The sequence below is a fragment of the Microtus oregoni genome, unplaced genomic scaffold (assembly GCF_018167655.1).
Source record: "Microtus oregoni isolate MIOR12 unplaced genomic scaffold, Mior012 000002F_ref0000024, whole genome shotgun sequence".
NCBI classification, from domain to species: domain Eukaryota; kingdom Metazoa; phylum Chordata; class Mammalia; order Rodentia; family Cricetidae; genus Microtus; species Microtus oregoni.
In genome coordinates, this window is record NW_024543061.1 from 61,298,745 (window position 1) to 61,326,275 (window position 27,531).

Sequence of the window (27,531 nt, forward strand, 5' to 3'; positions counted from 1 at the left end):
GGGCACCAGGAACACATATGATGTCCATACATACATTAAGCAAAACACTCATACACATAAAATAAAAAATAAAAAAATAAATAAAGCAGATAGCTCTGTACCTAAGGCTGCGACGAGAGTGTGGTGACAGGGTATGGCTGGGGATGCAGGGCCTTCTTTTCCTTTTATGACACAATGTCTCATGTAGCTCAGGCCGTTTTCACACTTGTTATGTAGCTGGGGATGATCCTCCTGCCTCCACTTCCTGAGATTATAGGTGTGTGTCACCATGCCCAGTTTATACAGAGCTGCAGACTGAACCCAGGCAAGTCCTCTGCCAACTGATCTACATACATTCTCAGCCCTGGCTTCCTTATCTATCTGTATGAATTGTATCTCAGGCCTCACAAATTCCAAGCAAATGATCTACCACTGAGAGTCTGAGTCAGCAAGATACGGAGTCTTCAACAAAGCACAACTCTGTCAATAAACCAGAAGCTACTGGGTTGCACACTGTATGAGTGAGTGATGTGTAAGGAATATGAGCTAGATCTCATAACATTTTTTTTTTTTTTGGTTTTTCGAGACAGGGTTTCTCTGTGGCTTTGGAGCCTGTCCTGGAACTAGCTCTGTAGACCAGGCTGGTCTCGAACTCACAGAGATCCGCCTGCCTCTGCCTCCCGAGTGCTGGGATTAAAGGCGTGCGCCACCACTGCCCGGCTTCTCATAACATTTTTTGTTGTTGTTTTATTTTGTTTTTTGAGACAAGGTCTCAACATGTAGCCTGATGTGGGAGTCCCCTCTGTGTGCTGTGATTATCATTAATGGATAAAGAAACTGCCTTGGCCTGTTGATAGGGCAGAACTTAGGTAGGCGGGAAGGACTGAACTGAATGCTAGGAGAAAGAAGGGCGGAGTTAAGAGACGCCATTGCCGCCAGAGTCAGACATGTTGAAACTTTGCCAGTAAGCCACTGCCACGTGGCAATATACAGATTAATAGAAATGGGTTAAATCAATGTAAGAGTTAGCCAATAAGAAGTTAGCACTAATGGGCCAAGCAGTGTTTAATACAGTTTCTGTGTGATTATTTCGGGGCTGAGCAGCCAGGAACCAACAAGCCTCTCTCCCCCAACAACAGCCTAGATATTCTCAAACCCAAAGTGATCCACCTGCCTCATACTCCCGAGTGCAGGGATTACTGATATGCACCATCAGGTCTCTTTCCAAAATTCTATTTTTAAAAGCAGTAACAAGGACCAGGAAGATGCCTCAGTGGTAAATAAAGCATTTGCCCCACAAGCCAACACCCTGAACTCCATCTTCACCAGATAAACAGCTGGTGTTGTGGATCATGTCTGCCATCCTGGCCGTCCTACTGTGAGATGGAGGTAGAGAATCCCAGCAGTCCTACTGTGAGAGGGGAGGTAGAGAATCCCAGCAGTCCTACTGTGAGATGGAGGTAGAGAATCCCAGCAGTCCTACTGTGAGATGGAAGCAGAGAATCCCGGAAGTCCTACTGTGAGAGGGGAGGTAGAGAATCCCAGCAGTCCTACTGTGAGATGGAAGCAGAGAATCCCGGAAGTCCTACTGTGAGAGAGAGGTAGAGAATCCCGGCAGTCCTACTGTGAGATGGAAGCAGAGAATCCCGGAAGTCCTACTGTGAGAGGGGAGGTAGAGAATCCCGGAAGTCCTACTGTGAGAGGGGAGAGTTGCCTAGAGCACACTGTGCAGCAGAAACAAGAGATCCTGACTCTGTAAGGGGGAAGATGAGAACTGATTCCTGAAAGTTGTCTTTGTTCTTCGCCCTTCTCACCCTCCTCACCCTCCTCACCCCTCCCCCACAGAAACAGTAGCAAGCTGAGCATGGTGTAACCCTGAGGCAAGGAATCACTGTGGGTCCTAGCATATCTTAAACTAAAATAAACTCTAAGCGGCGTTTGGTTTCATGTTTCAAAAAATAAATAAAAAATAACAAAAAAAAAACAGAAAAAACAAAAAAGGCAAAACAAAGCAAAAAACAAACAAACCCTAAAACAATACAAGGGGCACAGGATTGATTGCTGGAAACACAACACAGTGAAAACCCTGGGTCTATGCCCTGCTCCTGTCCGCAGGTGAGGAACATTGTCTCCCAACATTGTACAGTGACACAGACACTGTGGCCGCTGAGGACAGCTGTGCTCACCAAGATTCTTGCTGATAATTAGTTTTGTTTGGGGGACGATCCAGGGAGACCGAGTGTGCCCATGGCCCTGCACACTGACCAACAGATGAAGCATCTGGCCCTGGAGTTTGCTACGGTTCCACGGAAGTTTTACGGGCAGCTGTCCAATCACGGAGTCCTCTTGGACACACCAAGGACAGCAGCCAAAGCTGCTGCCTCTTCCAGTGACTCTGGCCTTAGAGCAGGCAGGCAAAGCCTGAGACTGGAAAGCAAAGAAGTATCCTTACGTTTAGTCCTCTTTCACTCAGAACAAGGCTCTCCACTAACTCTGCGACTTCCCAGACACACTGCCACAAGTGGTGACCACTCTAATCTAAGAGTCACTGAGCTGGGCACAGGAGGGACAGGAGAGCTGGGCTGGAGAGGATGCTACTCATCGCCTTAGCCTAGGAAATCAGGGATTCCCTAAAAAGCTATAAAGATTGAGGGTTTTAAGTCTTTTAACATTTAAAGATGAAATCCATTGGCATTTACCACTAAAAGGACCTCCCACACCACTAAGATACCAACTATCTCTTTAAAACAGTCTATCTTGGCCAGGTGTGACGGCATATGCCTTTAACCCCAGCACTCAGTAGGCAGAGGCTGGCTCTGTGCGTTCCAGGTCAACCAAGGTCTCTTTTTCTCAAAGACCCCCCCCCCAAAAAAAAGTCAATTCTAGGACAGATGTGGCAGTAGCACAAGCCTATAACCCCAGTTTTCAGGAAGTTGAGGCTGGAGGATCATAAATTTCAGGCTAGCCTGAGACTCTGTTTTTAGAGAGAGAAAGAGAGTGCACAAATGAGAACCCGCTAGAAGTGGTGGCACATGCCTGTAATCCTAGCACTTGGGAGGTGAAGGCAGAAGATCAGGAGGAATTACAAGTCATTCTCAACTAGACAATGAATTCAAGGCCAGCCTGAGCTACAGGAGACCCTGTATCAAAAATAAACAAGCCAGATGGTGGTGGTGCACGCTTTTCATCCCAGCACCTGGGAGGCTGAGGTGGATGGATTTCTATGAGTTTGACGCCAGCCTGGTCCATAAAGTGGTTCCAGGACAGCCAGAGTAGTTACACAGAAAAACCCTGTCTTGGAAAAAAAGAAAGGAAGGGAGGGAGGGAGAGAGGGAGAAACGGAGGGAGGAAGGAAGAAAGAAAGAGCAAAACAAGGAACAACATTAAAAAAAAAAAAAGAAAGGAAAACAAAGCAAGCTGTCCTTAGAGAGAAGGCTGTCTCCCCAGGACCACCTGATCTCTAAAGCACGGCCCAGCAATCTGTCTCCAGTGCCTGGTGATGTCAGTGAGAACAAGTGTGCCAGCACTGTAATCCATCCTCACCCTGAGCTTTAAAGAGGGCAGTCTCATAGAGCAGAGGAGCTAACACTGTCTCTTCTCTCTGGCCCTCGAGTGGGTGGGTTGGAAATAAAACCACCCAAGCTGCAAGATCAGTCTGTAATAGGAACACTAAAGACAATAGACTGGCCCACACCACACAGCCAAGAAAAGGAGTCTTTAACACAGGCTCCAGGATGGAGATTCTGGGTTCTAAACACAACGTAAAATGGGATTTTCCCAAAGCACCGTGATAGTCTGGAGTTTTTGGTACAAGCATGTACGCAAGATAACTTGTACATGCTCACGGAGGGAAGGAAGGAAGGAAGGAAGGAAGGAAGGAAGGAAGGAAGGAAGGCGGGAGGGAGGGAGGGAGGGAGGGAGGGAGGGAGGAAGGAAGGAAGGAAGGAAAAGACTATCAATGCCTATTAGTAAACAGTATCAGGATGGCTGGGGTTTTCTTTGCTGCGCTGGCTCAAGTGATCGTCCCTGCACCTGGTTGTGATTTGGGTCCCACAGTAACTGTTCTCTGCAGCAGATTCCTAATGCATGTTCCTTTAAGACATTGGTAGCTCAGAATATTAACATGCATTCATGGAAAAGGCAATTCAGGGGCAAATAAATCTGGGATGTGCTGAGCTAAACCAAGCTAAACAGATTTCCCCAGGACTTCTCAGAATCTCTCATATGTTAATGTGAATTTCCAAGAACAGCTGTCATGCACAGTGGACTTTTGATTTGGGGTTTTTTGTTTTGTTTTTAAGGTTTATTTAACAATGGATTCCTTTCTTCTTGGAATATCTTATGGGACTTAATGGTCTGAGAAAGCACTCTTGGGCAAGTTGTTATCTTTAAGACTGGGGATTGGCAAGGCCATGAAAGCCACGGAACTTCCCCAGACACTGTTTGCCCACCTATAAAGTAAAGATAATGACCGTTCCCACCAGTTGGATCTACAATGTCCCCCGAAATGCCCACAGGTCACAGCCTGCAGTGCTGCTGCTATGAGTGGGAGCTTTAAGAGGCAGAGCCCAAGGGAACCAGGTCCTGCTGCTGGAGGGGATATTAGGACCAGCCCCTTCCCCTCTTTTTTTGCTCCCAGTCACCCCAAGTTAGAATCCTGCTCCTCTAGCTCCACCACAATGGGCTATGCTACAAAGGCCCAAAGCAACCACAGCCAAAATAAACCTTCCTCCTTGTGAGTGGACTGTGTTAGGCAGAGAGCTGAGCTAACAATAAGACCACCTTACAGGGGATAGCAGCTGATGAGAGATGGAAGGCGGGGCCTGTCACACAGTAGGCCTGCAGCAAAGGTTTGTGCAATGAGCCCAGAGGAAAACATTTTAATACAGTACAGCAATAATCACAAGAGAGTTTTCTAGATCTCTGGGTTTCCTCTGTTACGCCTGTGTAAAGAGCAGGATTGGCGGAGTTCCTTACCTCTGAAAGCCAGGGGACAGGCTTGTTCCACTTCAAGTAGCTACTGTTCCTACTCCTACTTCGGGAAATTTCTTGGTCCTATCAGAAGAACAAAAAATGAACGTGGTGAGTATATTGGTGAAAAGATGGAGATAGGGGCTAGAGAGATGGCTCAGCGGTTAAGAGCACTGGCTGCTCTTCCAAAGGTCCTGAGTTCAATCCCCAGCAACCACATGATAGCTCACCACTGTCTGTAATGAGATCTCGTGCCCTCTCCTGGTGGGCAGGCAGAACACTGTGTACATAATAAATGATTTTTTAAAAAACAAATGGAGATAGGATGGGATATGGGGCTCCTTGAAGATGTCTCTGGGGAAGTAGGGGGTCATGGGACACAGTCCTTGTCCCTAGGAGGCTAGTCAACTTAAGAGATACTTTCATTCATTATCTACACCATATCCCTGAGGAGACTGTCTCAGGCTTGTCAACATGCACTATGGAGGTCTGCTCACATTCCTGAATTTTTCAACCTGCTCCATGAGGAAAAAAAAAAAAACAACAACTGACTCTGGACCCCCTTGGGGCAGGAGCTGTGACTTCCTATTCCCCCAACATCCCTCACGCCAAGTTCTATCCAGATTTGTCACTGATCTCAACAAATGGGAACCCCTCAAAGGCACCCTAAGTCCTCCCTACCATACCCGTCTACAGATTGGCTCTGGTCTCACCCAGCTCGGAGGATCCACATCTGGTTTTGGCTCAGCTGTTTCGGGGGTAGGGTTCCAAATTGGAATGGCCCCCAGTTTCCCTAATCTGCCTCCTGAGAAACACTATAGGGAAATGCTCCATGACAAACCATACCCCAGCTGTTTGCAGGGAAGGGCATCTGTCTCTGTTATCACCTCTGGCACCACGTATCTGGTACTGTCAGCAGAAATAGTCCTGTCCAGGATATGCTGGTTAATAATATGCAGGGAATGCTGTGTGTGTGTGTGTGTGTGTGTGCGCGCGCGCGCGCGCGCGCAGCGGCGGCGGGGGTGGGGGGGTGGGGGTGGTGTTGGGATAGAATAGATGGGAATGGAATCCAGGGCCTCACAAAAGCTAGGCAAAGGCTCTACCGCTAAGCCTAGCTTTTAGGATGTGTTGTCTTGAGATGGGCGCCATATGTCTGAAACAGCTCAGACTTGGATAGCTTGGACAATGTGGTAAAAAGCAGAAACAAGACAGCTAGGCCCACTGGGGCTTTGAGCAATGGTTCTCAACCTGTAGGTCGCCACCCCTGGGAGCAGAATGACCCGTTTACAGGGGTCGTATATCAGATATCCTGCATATCAGATATTTATATATGATTCATAACAGCAACACAATTATGGTTATGAGGTAGCAACAGAATGATTTTATGGATGGGGGTCACCGCAACACGAGGAACTGTATTAAGGGTCACAGCTTTAGGAAGGCTGAGAAGCACTGGCTTTGAGGATAAGCTAGGTATCGGCACTCATCTAGAACTTAGAGTTAGACTGCAGCCCTCCTAGCAGTCTCTGCACACACCACAGAGAAGCAGATTTCCCTTACGGCCATGGAGCAACCGAGGGCAACTGGAGATCCTGACTGATTGAGCAGTGAGGAGACCAGAAAAAAAGACCGGACCGCCACATACCTTGAAGCTCAGCCTCTGGGGACGATAGAATTGGAGATTGGGATCAACAGCTGGAATGTTCCTATTGGCCAGGGCCTTGGCCAGTTCTCTCCAGCTGCCATACCCTATGAAAGGGAAAAAAAAAAGAAAAACAAAGTCAACTTAATTCGGGAGCCCATAAACCTAAGATCTAAGATTAGGGAGGCAGAGATGGGGGGGTGCTTCTCTTCTCCTTACCCCACCTTGCAAGGTAGCTATGAAGTGGGCCAGGCATGGGCAGATGCAAATTTAGCCACAGACCACAGGGCAGAGGGTGGGAAAGACCTCTGCCTTCCCTAAATCAGAGAAGGAACTCCGCCACATGAACTGGCTCTTGTCAGTACTGTGGGACCCACTACAGCATGATTCTTACCCAGCTGCACATGGTGGGTGATTTCTCACAAAAGGCCCCCTCAAGAACTGGCGGCAAAGGCTATTTCCAGGGTAGCTGCAGGGGATTATGGGAGGTGGGGACAAGAGGGTTAAGGGCAAGGAGCACAAGCCTCTCTGATCATTAACCATGGGGTTGCTGGATAGAACCAGAGCTAAAGGAGGCAGGAAAGGGTGAGCCAGGGACTTGGTGTTTGTCAAGCAAATTTAGAGTCTGAGCTGATCTGAAGGCTCAGTGCGACTCACTGAGCTCTGGAACCGGTTAGCTTGTGTGCATCTGAGGAGGTGAAAAGACAAGCCATGGTGGGAGGGAGGGGACAGGAAACTGCTGATGTGCAAGCAAGCATACCTACACAGACAAGGCAAGGAGCTGCCGTGGATAAGGGTGGGAAGAGTCAGGGCCAGTGCTCAGTCTAAGTCACTAGGTGCCAGTGCCTTCTTGCTAATAAAGAGATCGGCTGCCAGAGCTGCTGGGCTTAAACACTACACGATAGGCCATGAATCAGAACTGGGAACCATCAGGATAGTTTTAGAGAACACTTCATTCTCACTCCAGGTAAGAAAAATGGGAAAAACAAAACAACAACAACAAAAAGCCCTTAAAGCCAGGCAGGTGCTAGTGGTGCACGCCTTTAATCTCAGCACTCAGGAGGCAGAGACAGGTGAATCTCTGAGTTCAAGGCCAGCCTGGTCTACAGACTGAGTTCCAGGACAGCCAAGGCTACACAGAGAAACTCTGTCTCAAAGGGAAAAAGAAAAGGAAAAAGAAAAACGAAATGATGAAATGACAAGAGTTACAGAAGGAATAGCAGCAAGGCTGAGATGAGGACCTGAGTGGCTGCTTCAGTAGGAGGCCGCTGTGGGGCCGGGCTGCATCTCGGCTCTGGAGCTCATGCGAGGCACAACACAGGCACTGCTCAGGAGTGTCAGATTGATGCAACACTTGGGGAAAAAAACTCCACGTAAAAAAGGAGTTTGACAGTCTCCCTCCCTCCCCACTTGGGAATCAACAGTTGGCAGAAGGCAGAAGTGTCACGGGATCCCTATGTGAGCACCAACAGGGACACAAATAACTGAACAAAACCAGAACAAACAGCTAGGTACAGGGGCAGATGCCTCTAACACATCAGAACTCTAAGGGAACTAAGGCAGCATTGGACCAGCCTCAGATACAAAGCAAGACCGTCTCAGCAAAACAAAAACAACCACAGAGTAGAAGCCGTATGAACCAGAAGGTTGACATCTCCTGTGCAGGGGTCTTATGTGCTGATGCTCAGAGGGGTGGGTGCAGAGCCACAGACCGGAGCAGGCCGTGGAGAGGGCTTATGTGGCTGTGGCTTGTGCTGAGGAAGCATCTCGGGCGCATGGTTTCCTGTGAGCCCTTTAAGATGCTGGAGTTAGGCCAGGTGTGAGCAGTCTCATCTTACAAATGAGGAAAGAGAAGCTTGGAGTTCTGAGTCACAGATCAACTTGTCACCCAAGATTAGAGAAGACAGTCCTTACAGGCCAGCGTCTGTCATCATTCATGGCTTCTCCCGTGGCCACTCTTTAGCAGGGCTGTGAGGAGTCCTGGAGTCGGAGTCCTGGATCTGGGCCTCGGGTCACTACACAGTCACGCTTACAGTTATGAGAACCTCTGGCCTCCAAGGGCACATGGACAGGCACATAATTAAAAAAAAATACAAATCTCAAAAAATACCCCCTGCCGAGCACGCGTGTGTGTGTGTGTGTGTGTGTATGTGTGTGTGTGTGTGTATGTGTGTGTGTGTGTGTGTGTGTGTGTGTATGTGTGTGTCGTACGCAGGTGTGGAGACCAGAAGGCATCGGGTGTGCCCCTCAATCACACAATTCCTTTTGTGAACAGGTCTTGCTATGAACCTGAGTTCATGTTTTCTAACCTAGTCTGAAAGCCAGCAAGTCCCAGCAATGCTCCTGTCTCCGTCCCCCTGCATATGTACAGGGTACCCAGCTAACTACACGGGCGCTGGGACCTGAACGCTGCTTCTCATGATTGTACAGCAATAGCTCTAAGTTACTGAGCGGTCTTTCCAGCCCCAAACCCTTGCTTTTAGAGGAATCCTGCTAGCCTAATTTGGCTACAATGTTCTTATGCCTCTCCTTGGCAACTATGTGTACTGCCTTCCTTAATCCACTTATTGGCTGTAAACGCCTGGCCTCCTGGCTGTAGTCAGAACTGAACTTGGATCTACACTAAGGGAAGAAGTCATTGACACCCCCAGTTCTACTCCTTTCTAACTGAAGGCTCTCTCTGCAGCTGAGGGGAGTTCTGTTGAGAAAAAGACAGGAAACTCAGTTAAGTTAAACCTAGTCAGGCCTTCACCTGCAGGTCACAGGTATGTCCACACAGTTCTGATATAACTGAGATTTGGACAGTCAACCGTGCAGTCTTCAGGCTTCAGAGTGGCAGGTCTAAAGTACATGTGCCTTCCAGCTGTAAGGGTGTGAGCATCTCTTTAACCTGGCTCTCTTCATCAAGATAAACAGAAGCATCTGCTCTGTCCCCCAGTCCCGCTGTAAGCACTGGGTTCTATGTGTCTGACTCACACACTGCTTGATAAGCATCTCTTCCTCCTAACTGTCCCGAATTGGGGGTTTAGATTTGAGAGTCAGGGGACAGGAATCCCAACTTCTTTTGAATTTTGTAAACTGCTAAGAGTCAGTAGCTCTGACTCTTGTCTGCTAACCGGCCCGAGAGCAAGCAGACAGGACAGCAGGAACTTGGTGTTGGCACAGCAATAGCTATGTCCTCTCTGCTCCATGGACTTTGTGGTCCTCTGTCACCTCCCCATGGTTTCGCCAGTGTTCACTGGGCAAACACGCTATTGTCAGGCACTGAGCCCTATATTTGGATCCTCCTCTTCTCTGCATCTGCACTGCTTAGCCCCCTGGGGACAATTGGACCTAAAAAATGTGCTGATTGAATGACAGACACTTGTCACTTGTCCCCTGTTAAGTGATTCCTCCTGCTTCTGGCTGAACTTCTCCTTCCAAAACACCAGCTGCCAGGGCCTGTTCTTCCAACAGCAGGTGTCACATTGATGCCAAGAGACAGACATCTAGATCTCAGGTATCAGATAGAGCAGCACCCTGGGCCTCATGCTCTGCCCTCACAAAGCTGGGCTATCAAGTTCACCATCAGCCAGAGCTTTGCCAACATCCCTCCTGGGGGCAAGAGAGACTTCAAAGACCTGGAGATGATCACCCTGGCTCTTTGCTACACTATAGCACACATATATCCCTCGGTATCATTTTTCAAAGCCTCTAACACATGCTAACTCCACTGCCTCCTCTCACCCTTTCTCTCAGAAATAAGAAAAATGAAACAACAAAACTGGTACAATTATTAGCCCAAAGTCTCACAGAGAAACGAGAACGCACATGAAGCACCCAGTGCCTGTAACAACTCAATCTCCAGCATCACTTGGTGCTGCAGGTCAGGAGCCTGGTACTCATTTCCCTGGACACTTCATCTGATGCTCTTGTCAATACAGCATAGGGATGTCAGGGCCCTTCACATGGCAGAATGGCAAAGGCCCTCACTGCTACTGCAGATCCCCCAGTGGGACTGCAGGCTTGGCCTTGGACTCCATCCCAGGGGCTGAAAACACTTAAAAGCATTTTTAACTTAACAGTTTAGGGCTGGAGGTAGAGTCTAGCTAGCACCAAAGTGCTTGCCAGGGTGGAGTTCAGTGTAGAGCTTTGGCTGATGGTGTACAAGGTCCTAGGTTTTATCCCCAGCACAACGTGTGTGTGTGTGTGTGTGTGTTATGTACATGGTGTTCTATCTGCATGTATGCCCGCAGGCCAGAACAACTTAAGAAATAAAAAGTTATTGCTAAATTTGCATGTCAGTATAAATTCCTAAAGCCTGTTAATAAAGACCCTGAACTAACCGACTGACCCAAAGCACACTTCCTTCCAGCCAACCACATAAGAATGTGTTCAAGGGGGTTGGAGAGATGGCTTAGCCGTTAAGAGCATTGGCTGCTCTTCCAGAGGTCTTGAGTTCAATTCCCAGCACCCACTTGGTGACTCACAACCATCTGTAATGAAATCTGGTGCCCTATTCTGTCCTGCAGGCCTACATGCAGACAGAACACTGTATACATGATAAATAAAAATAAAAATATTTTTTAAAAATGTGTTCAAACCTCTACCAGTGCACAACCAGACTCCTTACAAGCTTGTGGAAATGTGTTTTGCTTTTGCTTCTAAGTGACTATAAGAATGATACTAATAGCTGCCAACATTAATGAGCACTTATTATATGCAAAGCATCGTGCTAGGAAGTATGGATTTGGCTTCTGGGTTGTTTTGTTATTATTTTTGGAACAGGGTCTCACTATGTAGCTGAAGCTCTCTATATAGCTAAAGTTGGCCTTCAACTCATAGAAATCCACCTGCCTCTGCTTCCCGGTTGCTGGAATTAAAAGTGTGTACCACCCTGCCCACTCCACGCTGAAAGTTTTATTTCACCATGCAAAGACAGAAACGATGAGCACACAGGCACACACATCACTTCACCGTGAACAACAGGGAGCCCAGCGGAGACCTAGGGAATCTGCTCCAGCCCTGTGATGGCGGAGTGTCAGCCCTGAGCGGGTGAGTCACCTCATCTCTATCCACACTCCATTTCTTACTCACGTGGAAGCTGACAGAACTGAATACAGGCAGCCCAGCAGAGTGATGCAAGACTATCCCCTAGTAAAGGCTGAACAGTGCGATAGGCTGGCTACTTAGCCCTTCCCTCCTCCCTAAAAAAGAGAGGAAGGAAGAGAGGGAGGGAGGGAGGGAGCTGACAGCTCTATGTAGCAGCAGGGAAGCTGAAGGCAGCCCAAGAATGTTACCAGGAGAGATGGAATGGGGGAACGACCTGAAAAGGGATGGATGCACATGGCAGGCGTAGACATCTTTACACTGCTGTTTCCAGGCTTAGGGCTGGTCTCCAGTAGAAAGGGTTTTCTCCTTCTCTAAACTACAGGGGGAGGGAGACTTTTGAGAGGTGAAGATCTGGCCCTCCCAGGACTCTGGAAAGGGTATGAGCAGCCTAGGAGGAGGGCTAGTTCACTTGTTCCACAGGACACCACAGACGGAAGAGCCAGGATGAGTATAGATTTCAAAACGAAGCCCTGAGGCCTGCACAGAAACACATTCTCCAGAGACCAAAAATGCAAAGGGAAAAGGTGGTGAAATACAGCGGCGCCGAAGAGACACCACCCTCAACCTGAATTCAGCACCAAAGAGATAGCATCCTCGTCCCACTAGGAAACAAGAGGTTGCCAAGGAGACGAGAGGTCATGACATTTGGGGCACGGATTTACAAGAACTAGCCCTGAGTCTCAGGATGAAACAGTTCTGTCCCTGGGGAGCACTTGAGGAGAGAGCCTGGGGAGTTAGTGTCTTCTGTGGGACAAAGAAACCATGGCTTGAGGACAGCAGGGTCTAGCTCAGATCAAAAAATGGAAGCAGCAAGTCACAGACAGGCATGGAAAAAGCAAGGACCTGTCACCTGGGAGATGGTCTTCAGGGCATGCCCAAGGCTCTGATGGCAGAGTCTTTCCTTCCTGCTCTCTGATGCCCCAGGAAACTTGATGCAATAAAAATTATTATTACTTTAGCCATAACAATGAACATGTATGAGTTCACACACACACACACATATATATATATATGTCTACTATAGAGGCCTGCTATATTTATATTAACTTGGGCACAGATAATTCATTTTCCTTTATTTTTAAAAAATTAGTTGTAATTTCTAATACATCAACTATATAAGCAATCCTCTTTTGTAGTTCTTAATAATCTATGATATGGGGCTGGAGAGATGGCTTACACCTTTAATCTCAGCACTCAGGAGGCAGAGGCAGGCAGATCTCTATGAATTCAAGGTCAGCCTGGTCTACAGAGAGAGTCCCAGAACAGCCAGAACTATGTAATGAGACCCTGTCTCTAAAAACACAAACCACAACAAAAACAAAAAAGAGCACTGACTGCTGTTTTAGAGGATACAGTTTGGACGCCCAGCATCACATCGTGTCTTACGACCATCGGTAACTCCAGGGTATCCAAGATCCATACCGTCTTCTGGCCTTTGTGGGCACATATGTGGTTCACAGACATACACACTGGCAAAACTCACACACATAAAAATAAGTAAATCTCAATAAATAAGCAAATAAATACAATTTAAAGAAAACAATCTATATGACACCACAGAGCCCAGGGACCCAAAAGCACATGAATGGCAGTTTTAGCAAGAACAGGCTAAAGTATAATTAACATTGGCTTATACCTCTTGGGTAAGAGGAAGAAGGGACGGGCAGGCCTGGCAGAACCAGAGGCTTAATCAGATCACAAGCACAGAAATGTTCTTCAAACACTGCCGCACTATCTTTCAACATCGCTTTTCCAGGCTCTGACACTTTTTAAGAATATTCAGTTTTTCTTTAACAGGTTTGTGTATATATAGATTGAGTATGTATATAGCTTTTATGCTTTGACAGATTCACATATGTGTAGACTGAGTATGTAGATAGCTTTTATACTTGGACAGGTTCATGTATGTATTCTCCGAGTATGTAGATAGCTTTTATGCTTGGACAGGTTCATGTATGTATACACCAAGTATGTAGATAGCTTTTATGCTTGGACAGGTTCATGTGTATCTAATGAACGTTGGTCATTCTTTTTACCTCCTATTACCCTCTCTTATATCATCCTCTCTCCTACTAAAACCTTTCTTCCCAACCTTATTTTCATATTTTCTTTTATATATATTCATACATACATATTGTTATCTTTCTTTTTGAATTACATACATGTTATACAATGTATTTTTATTTTAGACTTTTTTTTTTTTGCGACAGAGTCTCATTATAGTCACTCACCACCATGCCAGCTTATATGATACTAAGAACTGAACCTAAGGGGCCATGCATGCTCATCAAGCATTCTATCAACTGGGCGACATCCACAGCCCAGATTACTCCTATAGGAAAACAAGGTTTACAGGGCTGTTTGGTTGTGGGTGGCCACAAAGCCACAAAGACAGTAAGTGACTGAGACAAGATCCGAGCCCAGGACAAAGGTTGTGTTCTCAATTCTATTACTCCCTATTAGTGTACACAAGAGCTTTCCCTTCCATTCTCACGACAGACACCTGGTACATGTGCCCATTTATTCACCAGCCCATCCCTGTTCTCCCACCGTCTCCAAACTACCTTTTACTGATACCACGTGCACACACTCACCAGACCACTTCCTTTCTCTTTCCAATTTAGTTACTAGTTAACCAGTATCTGTAAGAGCCAAAGAAATGCAGCGGAGGGGGGAGGGGGGGAAAAGGGGAGAGGGAGGGGAGGAGGGGAGGAGGGGAATAGAGCCCTGAATGGACGGTCCCATCATCTTCGACTAGCCAGAGAACTAGACAAGAGCATTTGGGCAGTTTGCTGCCCTCTTCCTGCTCTCGGCACCTTCTTCTCAACAGAAATAATGCAGTGTTTGTGTTCATGATGGGCCCTGGGGATCACTGGTGGCTGCCCAGCTCATCAGGAGGAGGGAAAATCTGAGGGCTGAGGACAGTAGGGAGGTGGAGTCCTATGGTTTCCCTGGTTCTGCCCAGGAACAGATGAGCACTGGTGGGCTCTCATGAGCATCGCCCCTGACAGGCCTCCAAGCCTGCTCACAACCAGGCCCAGGGGCCTGAAGAGCCGTCAGCTGTACCCCCCAGTTTCCCGCCAGGCTGGCACCTAAGCTGTTGGAATGGTTGTGGCTGAAGGCAGGCTGAGGCTTGCTGCTTGTGACATGGGAAACTGCACCTACCACCCTTGTGGGTGCTGCCTAGAAGGGGCCAAAAGAGGGCATCTGAGCCAGCGCCAGGGATGCACCTGCCCTACAGCTGCTGTTCACCCAAACAGCCAGAGAGAAGATAAAGCCAAGGGCGCAGATGAGGAGAAGAGACAGACAGAAAGCTCAAAGTCCTTCTATGTGCTGTTGCTGCCCTGGGAATATGGACTTGACTTTACACAGCCCAGCTCAGTGAGTTTCCAGTCTTCAGGCAGGTGTGATGACAGACACAGACTTCAAGGGCCCAGCCTGGGTCACCTTGAGGACACCATCATTCTCACTAGCATCATTTCAAAAATATAAACAACCCATAACATTCCAGGGTCCATCTACTAGTCTGGGCTATGACAGTCACAGTCCCGTGCAAGGGGGATGTGAACTTAAGACCCTTAAAGAAACGGAATATTTTTGGGAAAACCAGGAGCTGACAGAGTCCTGGAGTTTGAAGACTGGACCATAGCCTGCACTTCATTCCTCGAGGACTCCTAGGCAAGAGCCACTTAGGTTCTTTCAGGACCCTGTGATGGGGCTGACTTTTCTGAACCCACGAGATCTATTGCTGTGGAATAGTCCTGTACACTGTGAAGATGTGCTGCTCTTGTTGGTTTAATAAAGGGTCAGCTGGCCAATAGCTAGGCAAGAAGAGGTTAGGCGGGAGAACCAAACTAAGAGAACACTGGGAAGAAGAAGGGTGGAGTTTCCAGAGGAAAAGGATGGATGGAAAATCAGGTAACAAGTCATGAGTCACATGACAGCATTTAAATTAATAGAAATGGATTAATTTAAGTTGTAAGAGCTGGATAGTAATAATAAGTCTCTGTGTGGTTACTTGTGAGCTGAACAGCGGTCCTGGCTTCTTCTTCTTTTTGGTTTTTCAGCCAGAGTTTCTCTGCACATCTCTGGCTGTCTTGGAACTTACACTGTAGACCAGGCTGGCCATAAACTTGCAGAGATCCGCCTGCCTCTGCCTCCCTGAGTGCTTGGATTAAAGGCAGGCACCACCATTGCCTGGCCAAAGATATTCTTTAAGGAAAAAAATGTAGAACTACCCTTTACCTCCCTGGGGGTCTTTCAAGTAAGGAGTTCAGGGCTACAGTAGTAGGTATTCGTCTAACGTGCAGAGTATAGTTAAGGATGATCGATCAGAAGCCTGGGGAAATTGAGCAAATGGACCAGTGAGCTACCCAGCCACCAGACATTTGCTGAACACCTCATGTATACTGAGTATGAACCCTACTAACAGCTGGATAGAGAGAAAAGGACATTTAGTTCTTTCCGTTCAGAGGGGATTATAGGGCAGGCATCCATGGTTACTGAAAAGACCCACTTATCTAAGAACTTGAAAATAGCCTTGTTGGTCCTCACACTTGTGCCCCCACACAGGGCAAGTGCACACCAGTTCTATTGCATGCAAGCTGGGAGACACAGCAAGCTGGGCTCACTGGATGTTGATGACATGTTGCTCAAGGATTTTCCACTTTCAAAGACCCAGGCAAGGCTATTAACAAATTTTCTGTAATTAAGAAACTTGTCTTCATGGTCCTAATAAATCTAGGAAAAGCAACAAATAGGAAAACCCTGACTCTGTATAACAGCAATGGAGGAATTTCAACAAGAAGATCACTAGATCTCAGAAGAAGATTTAATGATGCCCACAGAGGCTCTGGAGGGCATAAGACAGAATAGTAGCTAGTTAAAAAAAAACCTGGGCTCAGGGCTGAAGAGATGGCTCATCAGTTAAGAGCACTTCCTGCTCTTTCAGAGGACCAGGTTTGATTACCAGAACCCACACGGAATGGCTCACAACCATCTTTAATTCCAGCTTCAGGTCTGATGCCTCTAGCCTCCACAAGCGCCTGTATGCATGCACACATACATACTCACAGATACATACACATAGGACTGGAGAGACGGCTCAGCCGCTAAGAGCACTAGACGCTCTCGCAGAGGACCTGGGTTCAGTTCTCAGCACCCAGGATGGGACCTCACAACTACCTGCAACTCCAGCTCCAAGGGATCTGATGCCCTCTTCGTGCCTTTGTGGGCAATGTACATGCATGTGGCACAGGCATACATGCAGGCAAAACACTCGTGCCCATAAAAATAAAAACAAATCTTAAAACTAAAAAGCATGCAATCTTAAAACCCGAGGCTCTTCCTCTAGGAGGAAACAGGGATCTCTCTCCTGACTGAGAGAAAGAAAAATGGTTTCCACTGTTGGAGAACCTGCAGAGACAGAAGCATCATTGATAGGAAAAAGTGAGAGCCGGGATAAAAACAAGCAAATAAAACCAAACCGTCGACATCAGAAGGTGGAGGAAAGACATGGGGAGTTAAACAGTAGGGGGTGTGTCTGTGAAAAGCGAGCAGGAACAGCAGCTAGCAGCTAGCCACTAAGGAGACAGGAGGGAACCTGGGCACAACGGCATACCCGCATCACAGCCACACAGAGGAGGCGAGACTGGGTCTCTTAAGTAATATTTTAAAAGACAAGCGGGGACAAGCAGGAAACACTTCGCAATTAACTGCCTATAGCAGAGCCTGGACTTCCGGGATGACTACGGCGGATGACGACACTGACCTAGGAGTCTGTTTAGGAATCTCTCCTCCACGCATTACCCCGCCACCTAACAGGTTAGCGCCTGCTTCGCAGAGAAAACCACCATAGCTACAAATAGACATCTGCCCAGGCTCGTCTCAGCTACGCGCCTGACATACGTTGTCTCATTTCACTCCCACAGCAACCACATCGACACAATTCCTGATTTACAGATGGGGAAACTGAGTCCTCATAGCCTCCAGACAACAGCATTGAGAGACTGCTGGTTTTTCAAAAAGATCTAACAGTATCTTACATAGGACCTTATACCTAATGTACAGAGAGGCAGTGGAATCCAAGGGAAGCAAAGAGAGGAAGGACCCTGAAAGCCAAGGACATTCTTGGGCCACACAGGGCCTTGGTTTGGACCAGCAGCCAAGAGACTTAGTCTCCCAGCCCAATTCACCTGATATCAGCTGTCAGACTACCTCCACCCCAGCCCCCACCACACACACCATTTGCAGTATTATCTGATGTGGGTGCCTGCCATTGCTAGACGGTCTGAGTGAAGTGACCTGCCAAAACCCAGCTGCTGTGATCTGTTCCCGGGAAGAAGGAATGGGACAGGAAGGCATACAGGACAGCAACAGGAATATCGGGGTCAGGTGTGGTGGCACACACCTTTAATCCCAGCACTCCAGCGGATCTCTGTGAGTTCAAGACCAGCCTGGTCTATATAGAGTTCCAGCAGGCCGAGGTTATAGGGAGGTTATTGGGAGGCTAGGCGTTACTTTCCTCCTCCCCACAAATGTCATTTAAATGAAACTCTGAGGGTTCGTATGCACTGAGGACAAAGGACTGGGCATAAGGGTAAGGCTCTCATCCCAGAGTCACTACCACACATCCTCGGTCTCATTCTTACGTTCAGCCCAGTGCCATGAACCTTTTCCATTTGGTCGACAAGGGCGCAGAGACCTACAGGTAAGTTCACTGACCTGTCTAACATGCAAGGGGAGCCAAGGTTAAGGATGTCTGATATCAGTCTTTGATTCCTGCCAGAGGCACAGTATGCCATTATTGTGTTTAACTGCCCCTAAGCCTGAGCTCAGGAAAGCCTGAAGATCACGTCTCTCTCATTATATTCCCATTGCATCAAGCAAGCACTTGCAACGTGAGGATAAATGAATGGCAAAGGGTCTGGGTGTGAGGAGCTGGAATGGCTACTTCTTAGGCAGCATCTCCTCATAACTCTGGGCTAGAGACTGGATGAGCTGACGGACACTGGCCCTGACAATCACTTGAAAGCTCTCTTAGTAGACTGTGGACACTCATGGTGGCTGAGATGGCAAAGTCCCAAGCCAAGGGTCTCCAAGGAAGCCCTTGCTGCTTTAGTGTATACTATTTCCTTTTCCCCCCTCTCTCTGTTACCCATTCCCCTTACCCCACCTCTATCACTTCACTATTTAGCTCTGACTGGCCTGAAGCTCATTATGTAGACCAGGTTGGCCTCGGGCTCACAGAGATCCACCTGCCTCTGCCTCCAGAGGCATTAACTCCCATGCCTAGCCTTCTTTCTCTTTTCGAAATGTAACTTTGGGGTGTGTGTGTGTTGAAAACATAAGATGGACTAATCTTGATTATCAACTTGGTAAGATTGAGAGGCACCTGGGAAATTGGTGAGGCGCACCTCTAGGGAGTCTGTAGGGTGCCCCCTGAAGGACTAGCATGAAGACTGACGTAATGAACGCTCTAACCAACAGACAGATTTAGGCTCCGAACAGACTCTTGGAAGTGGCAGAACTGTGGACGGTGCCGCCAGAAGAAGGAAGATGGTCTCAGAGCGCACGTCTCTACCCAGCAGGCCTATCTCTGGGCCACTGCCTGTCCTTCTCTGTATTTCTCTTCACGATCTGAGCATCGCCACACGTCCTCCTTGTCATGATGCAATGAGCCCTCCCCTGAGTGGAGTACAGCCCCTCCCCCACTACGCTGTCTCTGCCAGGCACTTTCATACAGTAATGCAAAGTCTAACAGAGCACATAACAAAAAATTTATGATTTTTAAATTCGCAAACGGGGCTGGAGAGACAGCTGAGCCACTGCAGGTTAACCTGATAACTGCTCCCCCACACACAAAGAAAAGTTCAGGCAGGCTCAGTTCAATGTACATTAGATACATTTACACTGTTATACAACCATCCTTCCTACAAAGTTCTCAGCATTCCAAACTGAAACTCTGTATATACGACTTAACTTCTTTTTCTTTTCCTCCCAGCCCCTGGGGACCACTATGCAACTTTCTCTGCGAACTCTACTATCTATAAATTCACTATACTAAGTATCCCATATACATGGAATCATACAACGTTTGTTCTTATGTTTGGCCTATTTCATAATTATATGTTTGGTTCATAATTATATGTTTGGTTTATTTCATAATTATAACATTATTTCATAGTTCAATCAAGTTGTAGCATGTGTCAAAATTTCTTTACTTTTAAAGCTGAGCAATATTCCATTGTTTATGGGCATACATCACATTTTGCTTATCTATTCATCCATCAAGGAAAGCTGGGTTATTTCTCCCACTAGGTTATTGTATTTAAAAAAGAAAAAAAGGCTGAAAAAATATAAGTGTTCAGGTGTCTGAGATCCTGTTTTCAAATCTTCCAGGAAGGCACACTACTGAACTGAAGAAAAATAAAACAAAGCAAAACAATAAAAAAACAAAAAACAAACAAACAAAAATTTAGCAGGAACTTTAGACCAAGGGGACCAGACCGTTATCTCAGGGGAAGAGACACAGTAGGAAGCCTGGGTTTCACTGAGGATGCAGAAAATCTGTGGAGCCCGGAGAGGAAAAGGAGTGGAATGTGGTATGCTCCGATTGAACCACTCCCAGCCCACAACAAGAAAAGATGCAGAAGTTCTGCATGCCTAAGGAGGGGCATTCCCAGGGCACTAGTGTCCTACTATATTAGACAGTGTGAAAACACCAAATTCAGTGCATGCCAGCTTCTAGGACTGCTTACATTTTCTGGTCCCTTACAATCTGCAGCTCAGGAAGCACAGGTGGAGACTTAGTTGCCTGTTCTCCAAGAAGCAGGTATTTCAAAGTAACCATTTCGAACCTTTTCAGTTCAATTGTTTTACGTTGTAGTTAAATAGAGTGATAGTGGAATTAGCAAAACGAGCATGGTGTAGACATGTGTGTGCGCTTGTGCTTGCGTATGTGTGAGACGGGGTAGTCTGGTCTGGAACTTGTAATCTTCTTGCCTCAGCCTCCTGAGTACCGGCAATACAGATATGTGCCACACGCTTGGTTCTGGATACTCTGAACTCCTGTGGTAAGTCATAGGTCACACCAGATGCATCCTGGTATGTGTAGTACAACCAGGCATCAGTCAGTAAAACTCAGCAACTAAACACAAAGACTCCGCTATGGCTCCATCTGCCTTCCCTCTAGCCTTAACTGAAGCCACAGGGAACTTTGGGAGCTGGTTATGGAGAACTTGGGAGTTAGAAGGAAGCGTATCACTGGAAGTTTGCAGCCACCTGGTCTCTATAGTGAATTTCTGGTCAGTCAGGCTACAAGACCCTGCCTTTGTTTTTTGTTTGTTTTGTCTTTAAGGTAAATTGGGGGGGAAAACCACAAAGTAAATAGAATAGGGAGTCACACTACCAGGCCCAGAAAGGCCAGGAACCAGGCAATTACCTAAACCTTTACTATCTCTCAACACCCTGATATCTGCTTAGAGATCAGATCCCCGGTGCTGCCTGCAGGAACCTGGCAGCTCCATTCTTTTTTTGTTTTGTTTTGTTTTTCGAGACAGGGTTTCTCTGTGGTTTTGAAGCCTGTCCTAGAACTAGCTCTTGTAGACCAGGCTGGTCTCGAACTCACAGAGATCCGCCTGCCTCTGCCTCCCAAATGCTGGGATTAAAGGCGTGCGCCACCACCGCCCGGCTCAAATATAGCCAGAGGGGGAGGCGCTCTGCGCTGTGAAAACAGTTTAGCTGACATACCCGACTTGACTCTTCAGAGGATGAGAGGTGATGGAGGAAGGTCATTGGTTAAAAAATAAAGAAACTGCCGGGCGATGGTGGCGCACGCCTTTAATCCCAGCACTCGGGAGGCAGAGGCAGGCGGATCTCTGTGAGTTCGAGACCAGCCTGGTCTATAGAGCTAGTTCCAGGAACAGGCTCCAAAGCCACAGAGAAACCCTGTCTCAAAAAAAAAAAAAAAAAAAAAAAAAAGAAACTGCTTGGCCCTCATAGGTTAGAACATAGGTGGGTGGAGTAAACAGAACAGAATGCTGGGAGGAAGAGGAAGTGAGGTAAGACGCCTCAGACAAAGGCCATGCTCCCCTCTCCCGGGCAGATGCCATGAAGCAAGCTGCCAGGTCAGACATGCTGAATCTTTCCCGGTAAGACTGATGCTACACAGATTATTAGAGATGGGTTGATCGGGATATGAGAATTAGCCTGTAAGGGCTAGAGTTAATGGGCCAAGCAGTGTTTAAAAGAATACAATTTGTGCATTGTTATTTCGGGGCATAAGCTAGCCAAGCGGCCAGGAGCCGGGCTGTGGGAAGAGGCCCACAGCTCCCACAAGAGAGGCTTCCCTGAGAGCCATTCTATTTTTAAAGCAAAGGTACACAAATGTACCAAAGACACAAGCACTACCATACCTAGACACTTTTATAGACTATCTGGAAGATAGGAGAATTGATGATTTAGAATATTAAATATAGCTGGTCTTTCTTTGGACCACCAGCTCCCAAATAATGACACGGAGACTTCTTAAGTATGAAAGCTTGGCCTTAGCTTAGGCTTGTTCCCAACTAGCTCTTAAAACTTAAATTAGCTGAGCAGTGGTGGCTCATGCCTGTAATTCCAGCACTCAGGAGGTGGAGGCAGGCAGATCTCTGTGAATTTGAGGGCAGCCTGGTTTACAAAGTGAGTTCTAGGACAACCAGAGCTTGAGACAGAAGAATCCCAAGTTCAAACCCAGCCTAGACTGTGTAGTGAGACTCTTAAACAAACAAACTACAGAAGAAAAAAACCAGTTCAATCCAAGCATGGTGTCATACACCCTTGATCCCAGCACTCAGTAGACAGAGGCAGGCAGATTTCTGTGAGGTTGAGGCCAGTCTGGTGTACAAACTCCAAGATCCTGTCTCAAACAAAACATCTTGTTGCAGTCTAGGAAGACAGAAAGAGCATAGCTGCAAGCTCACATGCTGTCTCCATTGGAAAGCTAAAGGCTAGAAGACTAAGGCGCCCTTGCCTGAGATCACAAAGCAAGCTCGGAGAAGACCCATGACTAAAACCCAGGTCTCTGGTTCAGAGCACATTCCTAGCCCGCCAAGAAGCGAGGCTATCTAGTACATGAGTCTGGTGTCAGGTGCCCAATATCGCTGGTTCCGTCTAGCGTGGACTCTAAGAACATAAGCCTTCTTGTGGGAACAAGGTCATGGTCCCAGAGGCAGCTTGAAGAACACGTTTCCCTGAGAATCTGAGAGCCTGCTATGAAGGGGAGGATCAGCCCTCAATCTGATCACTGCCGCGTGAGGGGGGAGCTGTAAGGCCCCATGGCATCAGCTGTGGCCTCAGTCAGAAAGGCGAGAGCCTGCTAACTGATTAGACCTGCCTGACACACCATTTATTATCCCTCCTTCAGGATTTTCTCTCCTAGCCTTACTGTGAAAACACACACACAATAAGCAAATAAACCAATGTCACTTTCTAAAACTTGAAAAAAGAAATCAGTCCCTTGGGCTGTAAAATAAATATTTACTTTGGTTCAGATATCATGATCACAGCTCCATAAAATAACCTCCACTGTAACTTACATGCATGAAAATACCCAGAGGCACACTTAAGTACTTCCTTGACATGTTAATCTCCTAACATTTCACACAGAAGGAAAAAAAAAAGATCCTTTCTTTAGGTGAAGAAGCAATTTTTAAAATCCATGAGTAAGGGCTGGTGTGCAGCTCGGTGGCAAAGCACTTGCCTCATATACATAAGGCCCTAAATCCCAGCCCTAAGGTCACAAAGAGGTGGTGTGTGTGTGTGTGTGTGTGTGTGTGTGTGTGTGCAGCTAAATCAAATCCAGGGTCTCATGCATGCAAAGCAAGCCCTCTGCCAACTGAGCTACAGTTCCAGTCCTAGATTTTTTTTTTAATTACATTTATTTTGTTTAATGTGTGGGTAGGAGCAGTAGACACAGCTTTCTGCAGCAAGTTCTCTGCTTCTATCATATGGGTCCTGGGGATGAAATTCATGTCATTAGGCTTAGCAGTAAACACCATTGCCTGAGAGTTACTCAGTGGCCCTCCCCGGACTCTTGAAATCAGTAAGACAGACACCTGCAAGCCTACGTGAGAAAGGGCCTTGGCCTGGGAAGGGCTAAGGAGTCATGATGGTAATTGTCGCTCTCTACCTTCTCAACAGAATCTGCCCCTCGAGGGCAGGAGATGACCTGGGCTGCAGTCCTCTGGGTTCCACATATGCAAATGGCATATGGCATATGTGCAGGCGCATGCACACACTCAAAACACACACACACAAAATAAACACATAAATCAATGTAACTCTCTAAAGAAATCAGTCCCTTGGGCTGTAAAATATTTACTTAGGTTCAGATGTGATTGATTACAGCTCCATAAAATAACCTCTACTGCTCTGCTATGACCTTCACAAAGTCAATGAGACCTTGCCCCACGATGGCTGATTAAACTGCTAAGTGACGTCAATAGAACGTCAGGTACGCAGGCCAAAGAGTCACATTGTTCGATAGTCGATTATTGCTTACAGTCATCCCAGCACACAGTAGGATGCTAAAGTAAGGTTTGAAACCAGCCAGCCTTAGTGAGTTCTAGGCCAGCTTGGGCTGATGTCAGGCCTTGTCGAGGGTAGGGGGAATCACTTAGCCTGGGTCAGTAAGAATGTAAAATGCAGCGCACAGGCGAGATGGCTCAGAGGATGAGAACACTGTCCTGAGTTCAATTCCCAGCAACCACATGGTGGCTCACAACCATCTGTAATGAGACCCGGTGCCCTCTTCTGGCCCACAGAGATACATGAAGGCAGAATATTGTATATATAATAAATAAATAAATAAATCTTTTTTTTAAAAAAAGTAAAATGCACAAATGGCCCATGCACAGACTCTCCGCTCCATGTACAACCCCACAGCTCACCAATTTCTCCATCAGTCCCCTCTCCCTGAGCCAGAGCACAACACTCCAGTGAAGAGTCGGGAGCGAAGAACCGGTATGAGGTCAAATAAACGTGGAAATCCTCAGCCCACTGCAGGACTTTAGTAAGGAGCAGGAGAGTCCAGGTCAGGTACATCAGAGGGCACCTTCAGAGTCACCGTCTTAGGGTGACCTATCCCAAGCTCGATTCTGTTCACCCTGGCCCTGAGAAACAGCAGACATTCACCAGGAGGCCAGTGTCTGTCTTAAGGAACCTCTGATGTCGGGTCTAGTGGAACCAAAGAGAAAATCGAGGGCATCTAAGAAGATGAGCTGATAAAAACTGCTCAGAAATGGGTCAGACTGCCCTGGTCCCTAGCCCAAAAGGGGAGGAGGAAGTTAAGTGTGCTGTGGAGAAGGAGACAGTGATATAGGGAAAAGATGAAAGGCAAGAGGGCGCCTCCCACTCCTGAGCCGGGCACGGCTCCCAGAGAGAGCAGTGCTACTGCCGTTTGGATCTCATCCACTCTCATTTTACTTGATATAAATTTAAACGGTCTCTGGAACGGTCTCCTACTTGGAGTACTTGTAAAGACAGCTAAGGCAGAGAGTTTGAACCTTTTTTTCCCCCTTCTTGAACATAAACTTGGGTGTTTAGTGATCTCTGATCACCATCTGTATCCTAGTAATACATAAAGCTCTTGGGAAGTTATTAACTGTTTGGCCCTCCTGGGTCTTAGGGGAATATGTTTTCCATGTTCAAAGAGTCTGTTGTAGGCAATTTATTGGGTAAGATGCAAATGTATCCCCTTGGGCTGCTTGGAACACTAGCTAGGTTCCCCAGAGTTCCCCACCACACAAACAGATACAGCTTTCTCACAAAACTAGTCTGTTACCTATTTCAAGCTGGCTTCTTGGACCCGTATATTAGAGTTCTGATGGTTGCATAGAATGGCTCAGAATGGAGATAACGCTTTGAAAAGGCGGTTCGAAAAAAAGGCACAATCAGTCAACAGGTTAGATTTCCCAGGCACCCTGTGGGGCACAGCTGCTTTGTTTGGTGGTCAAGACAGTTTAACAAACGAAGTTAAGAGTCAGAAAGTTCTGGACTGAGTCCCTGTCTACTACTTTTTCACTATATGCTCTCTGCCAAGTCTGTTATCATTTCAAGATCTCTACTGCCTCATCTTCCAACTGCATCATTCAGGGGCTTGAACAAATTCGGCCAATACGTGCTTCTCCATTCAGTACTCTAGGCTATAGTTTACTGATTTCCCACACCATGCCAAGCACTGCGAAGCCATTCATTCCCAGTGCAGAACCAGGAAGGAACTCCTTTCCACATCCTACCGATAAGACTGAGGTTTAAACATTTTACGGGCTTTGCTGCAGATCTCACAAATGGCTGAACTGAGACTCAAACTAGCTCTGTGTGGTTTCAAAGTCCACAGGCTGCTCGGTTGATCCTCAGCCCAACCCTGAGAAGCCTGTCTTATGATGCCTCATTTATGGAGGACAGAAGCTAAGGAAACTGTGGTCAGGCAGCAGGAAGTCACAGGCCAAGTCCCTACATGGCCACTGGCACGGGGCTGGCTGCGTTTTCACAGCCAGTCCTGCCTCCCAACTGTGATTTTTGCACAGCACCTAGGACAGGTATTTAGATAACACAAAGGACCGGAGAGTCAGAGAAGACTTCATTGTGAAGAGGAACCAAACAGGTATTGTGGGGTGGATGCATCTCTGAGTCTCAGAGGCCTGCCCCCACCTACACATGGGTTCCTGCTGGAACCATCAGGTATTTTTCTGAAATAAAAAGCAAACGTTAAAACACTACCTTCCCTGAACCCCAGAGCACAGAAACCTGCCAGGCAGAATCCAGGATCCTTGAGAGTCTTTCCTCTGGCTCTCCTGTGTTCTTCCTCTGTCTTTTTGCTAAAAACTCATTTTCCTGCCTCAAATCATACTGACTTAACTTTGTGGCTGGCTCAGCCCAGGGAGTGTTCTTCCCCGCTCCCACTTCACTCATTGGGCCTGGAGAATATCACTTGCTATTGCCCACCTTCCTACATTTCTTCTGACTTTTCCTTATATGTAATTTTTAAATTTACCCAGTCTCTATGGTGAACATCTTTGCGGTAACCCAGAAAAGTCAAACTTGATATTTACTTCTCAACCTGGGTCCCCCAAAGACAGGCATCTCAGTAAATGGCAACATCCCAAGTCGATCATCTTTGGAGCTGAGGGCATGGCCCAGGGGTGGCATACTTACTCAGCATGCATGAGGCCTTGAGTTCCATGTCTAGCACTAGAGGTAGGGAGTGAGGGGCAGGTGATGGCCTGTGGGAGACCTAAGATCTGGCATCCGGCAAGCTTCCAAGGAATTCTTGGGCTAAAGGTTCTCAGCCCTTGAGTGGCAAAGTTTTTTGGAAGAACCTTGGTTACCTATAACTGAGCGTAGGTGGTAGAACGCTTGCTGAGCGTGTACGAGTCCTGGCGTCAACCCGCAACACTGGGCAATAGCTTCTTGATACTAGAGCAAAGCATTCTCCACCAATAACCATTCAGCTGTCCTCAATCAATGGTTCCTATGCAGCTGCCATGATCTCTAGACTGAGTTCCAAAGTGAGACTTTCGAGTCAAAGGATGTACATGTGTTACAACAGAAACACAGACATTAGCGTGTGAGCTTCCCAAAACACTGAAAAACAGTCCATCATCATTTATTGATGGAGGTGGGTCTTCTATCTATCTGTTACTTTCATTGGTTAATTAATAAAGAAAACTGTTTGGCCTGATAGGTCAGAACATAGGTGGGTGGAGTAGACAGAACAGAATGCTGGGAAGAAGGGAAATGAGGCACACACTACAGCTCTCCTCTCCAAGATGGACACAGGTTAATATCCTTCCCGGTAAGCCACC

At 47.1% G+C, this 27,531-nt stretch overlaps 1 protein-coding gene across 1 annotated transcript in view; it reads right to left on the bottom strand.

Annotated features, from left to right (window-relative positions):
• B4galnt3 (beta-1,4-N-acetyl-galactosaminyltransferase 3) overlaps positions 1 to 27,531 on the bottom strand; it is a 107,074-nt gene that overhangs the window by 30,287 nt on the left and 49,256 nt on the right. Inside the window, exons 2-3 of the mRNA XM_041640694.1 lie at positions 6,596 to 6,699; positions 4,957 to 5,034 (exon numbers count right to left, since the gene is read on the bottom strand). Coding sequence (XP_041496628.1) covers positions 4,957 to 5,034; positions 6,596 to 6,699 — 182 coding nt within the window. The remainder of the gene's footprint in view (positions 1 to 4,956; positions 5,035 to 6,595; positions 6,700 to 27,531) is intronic.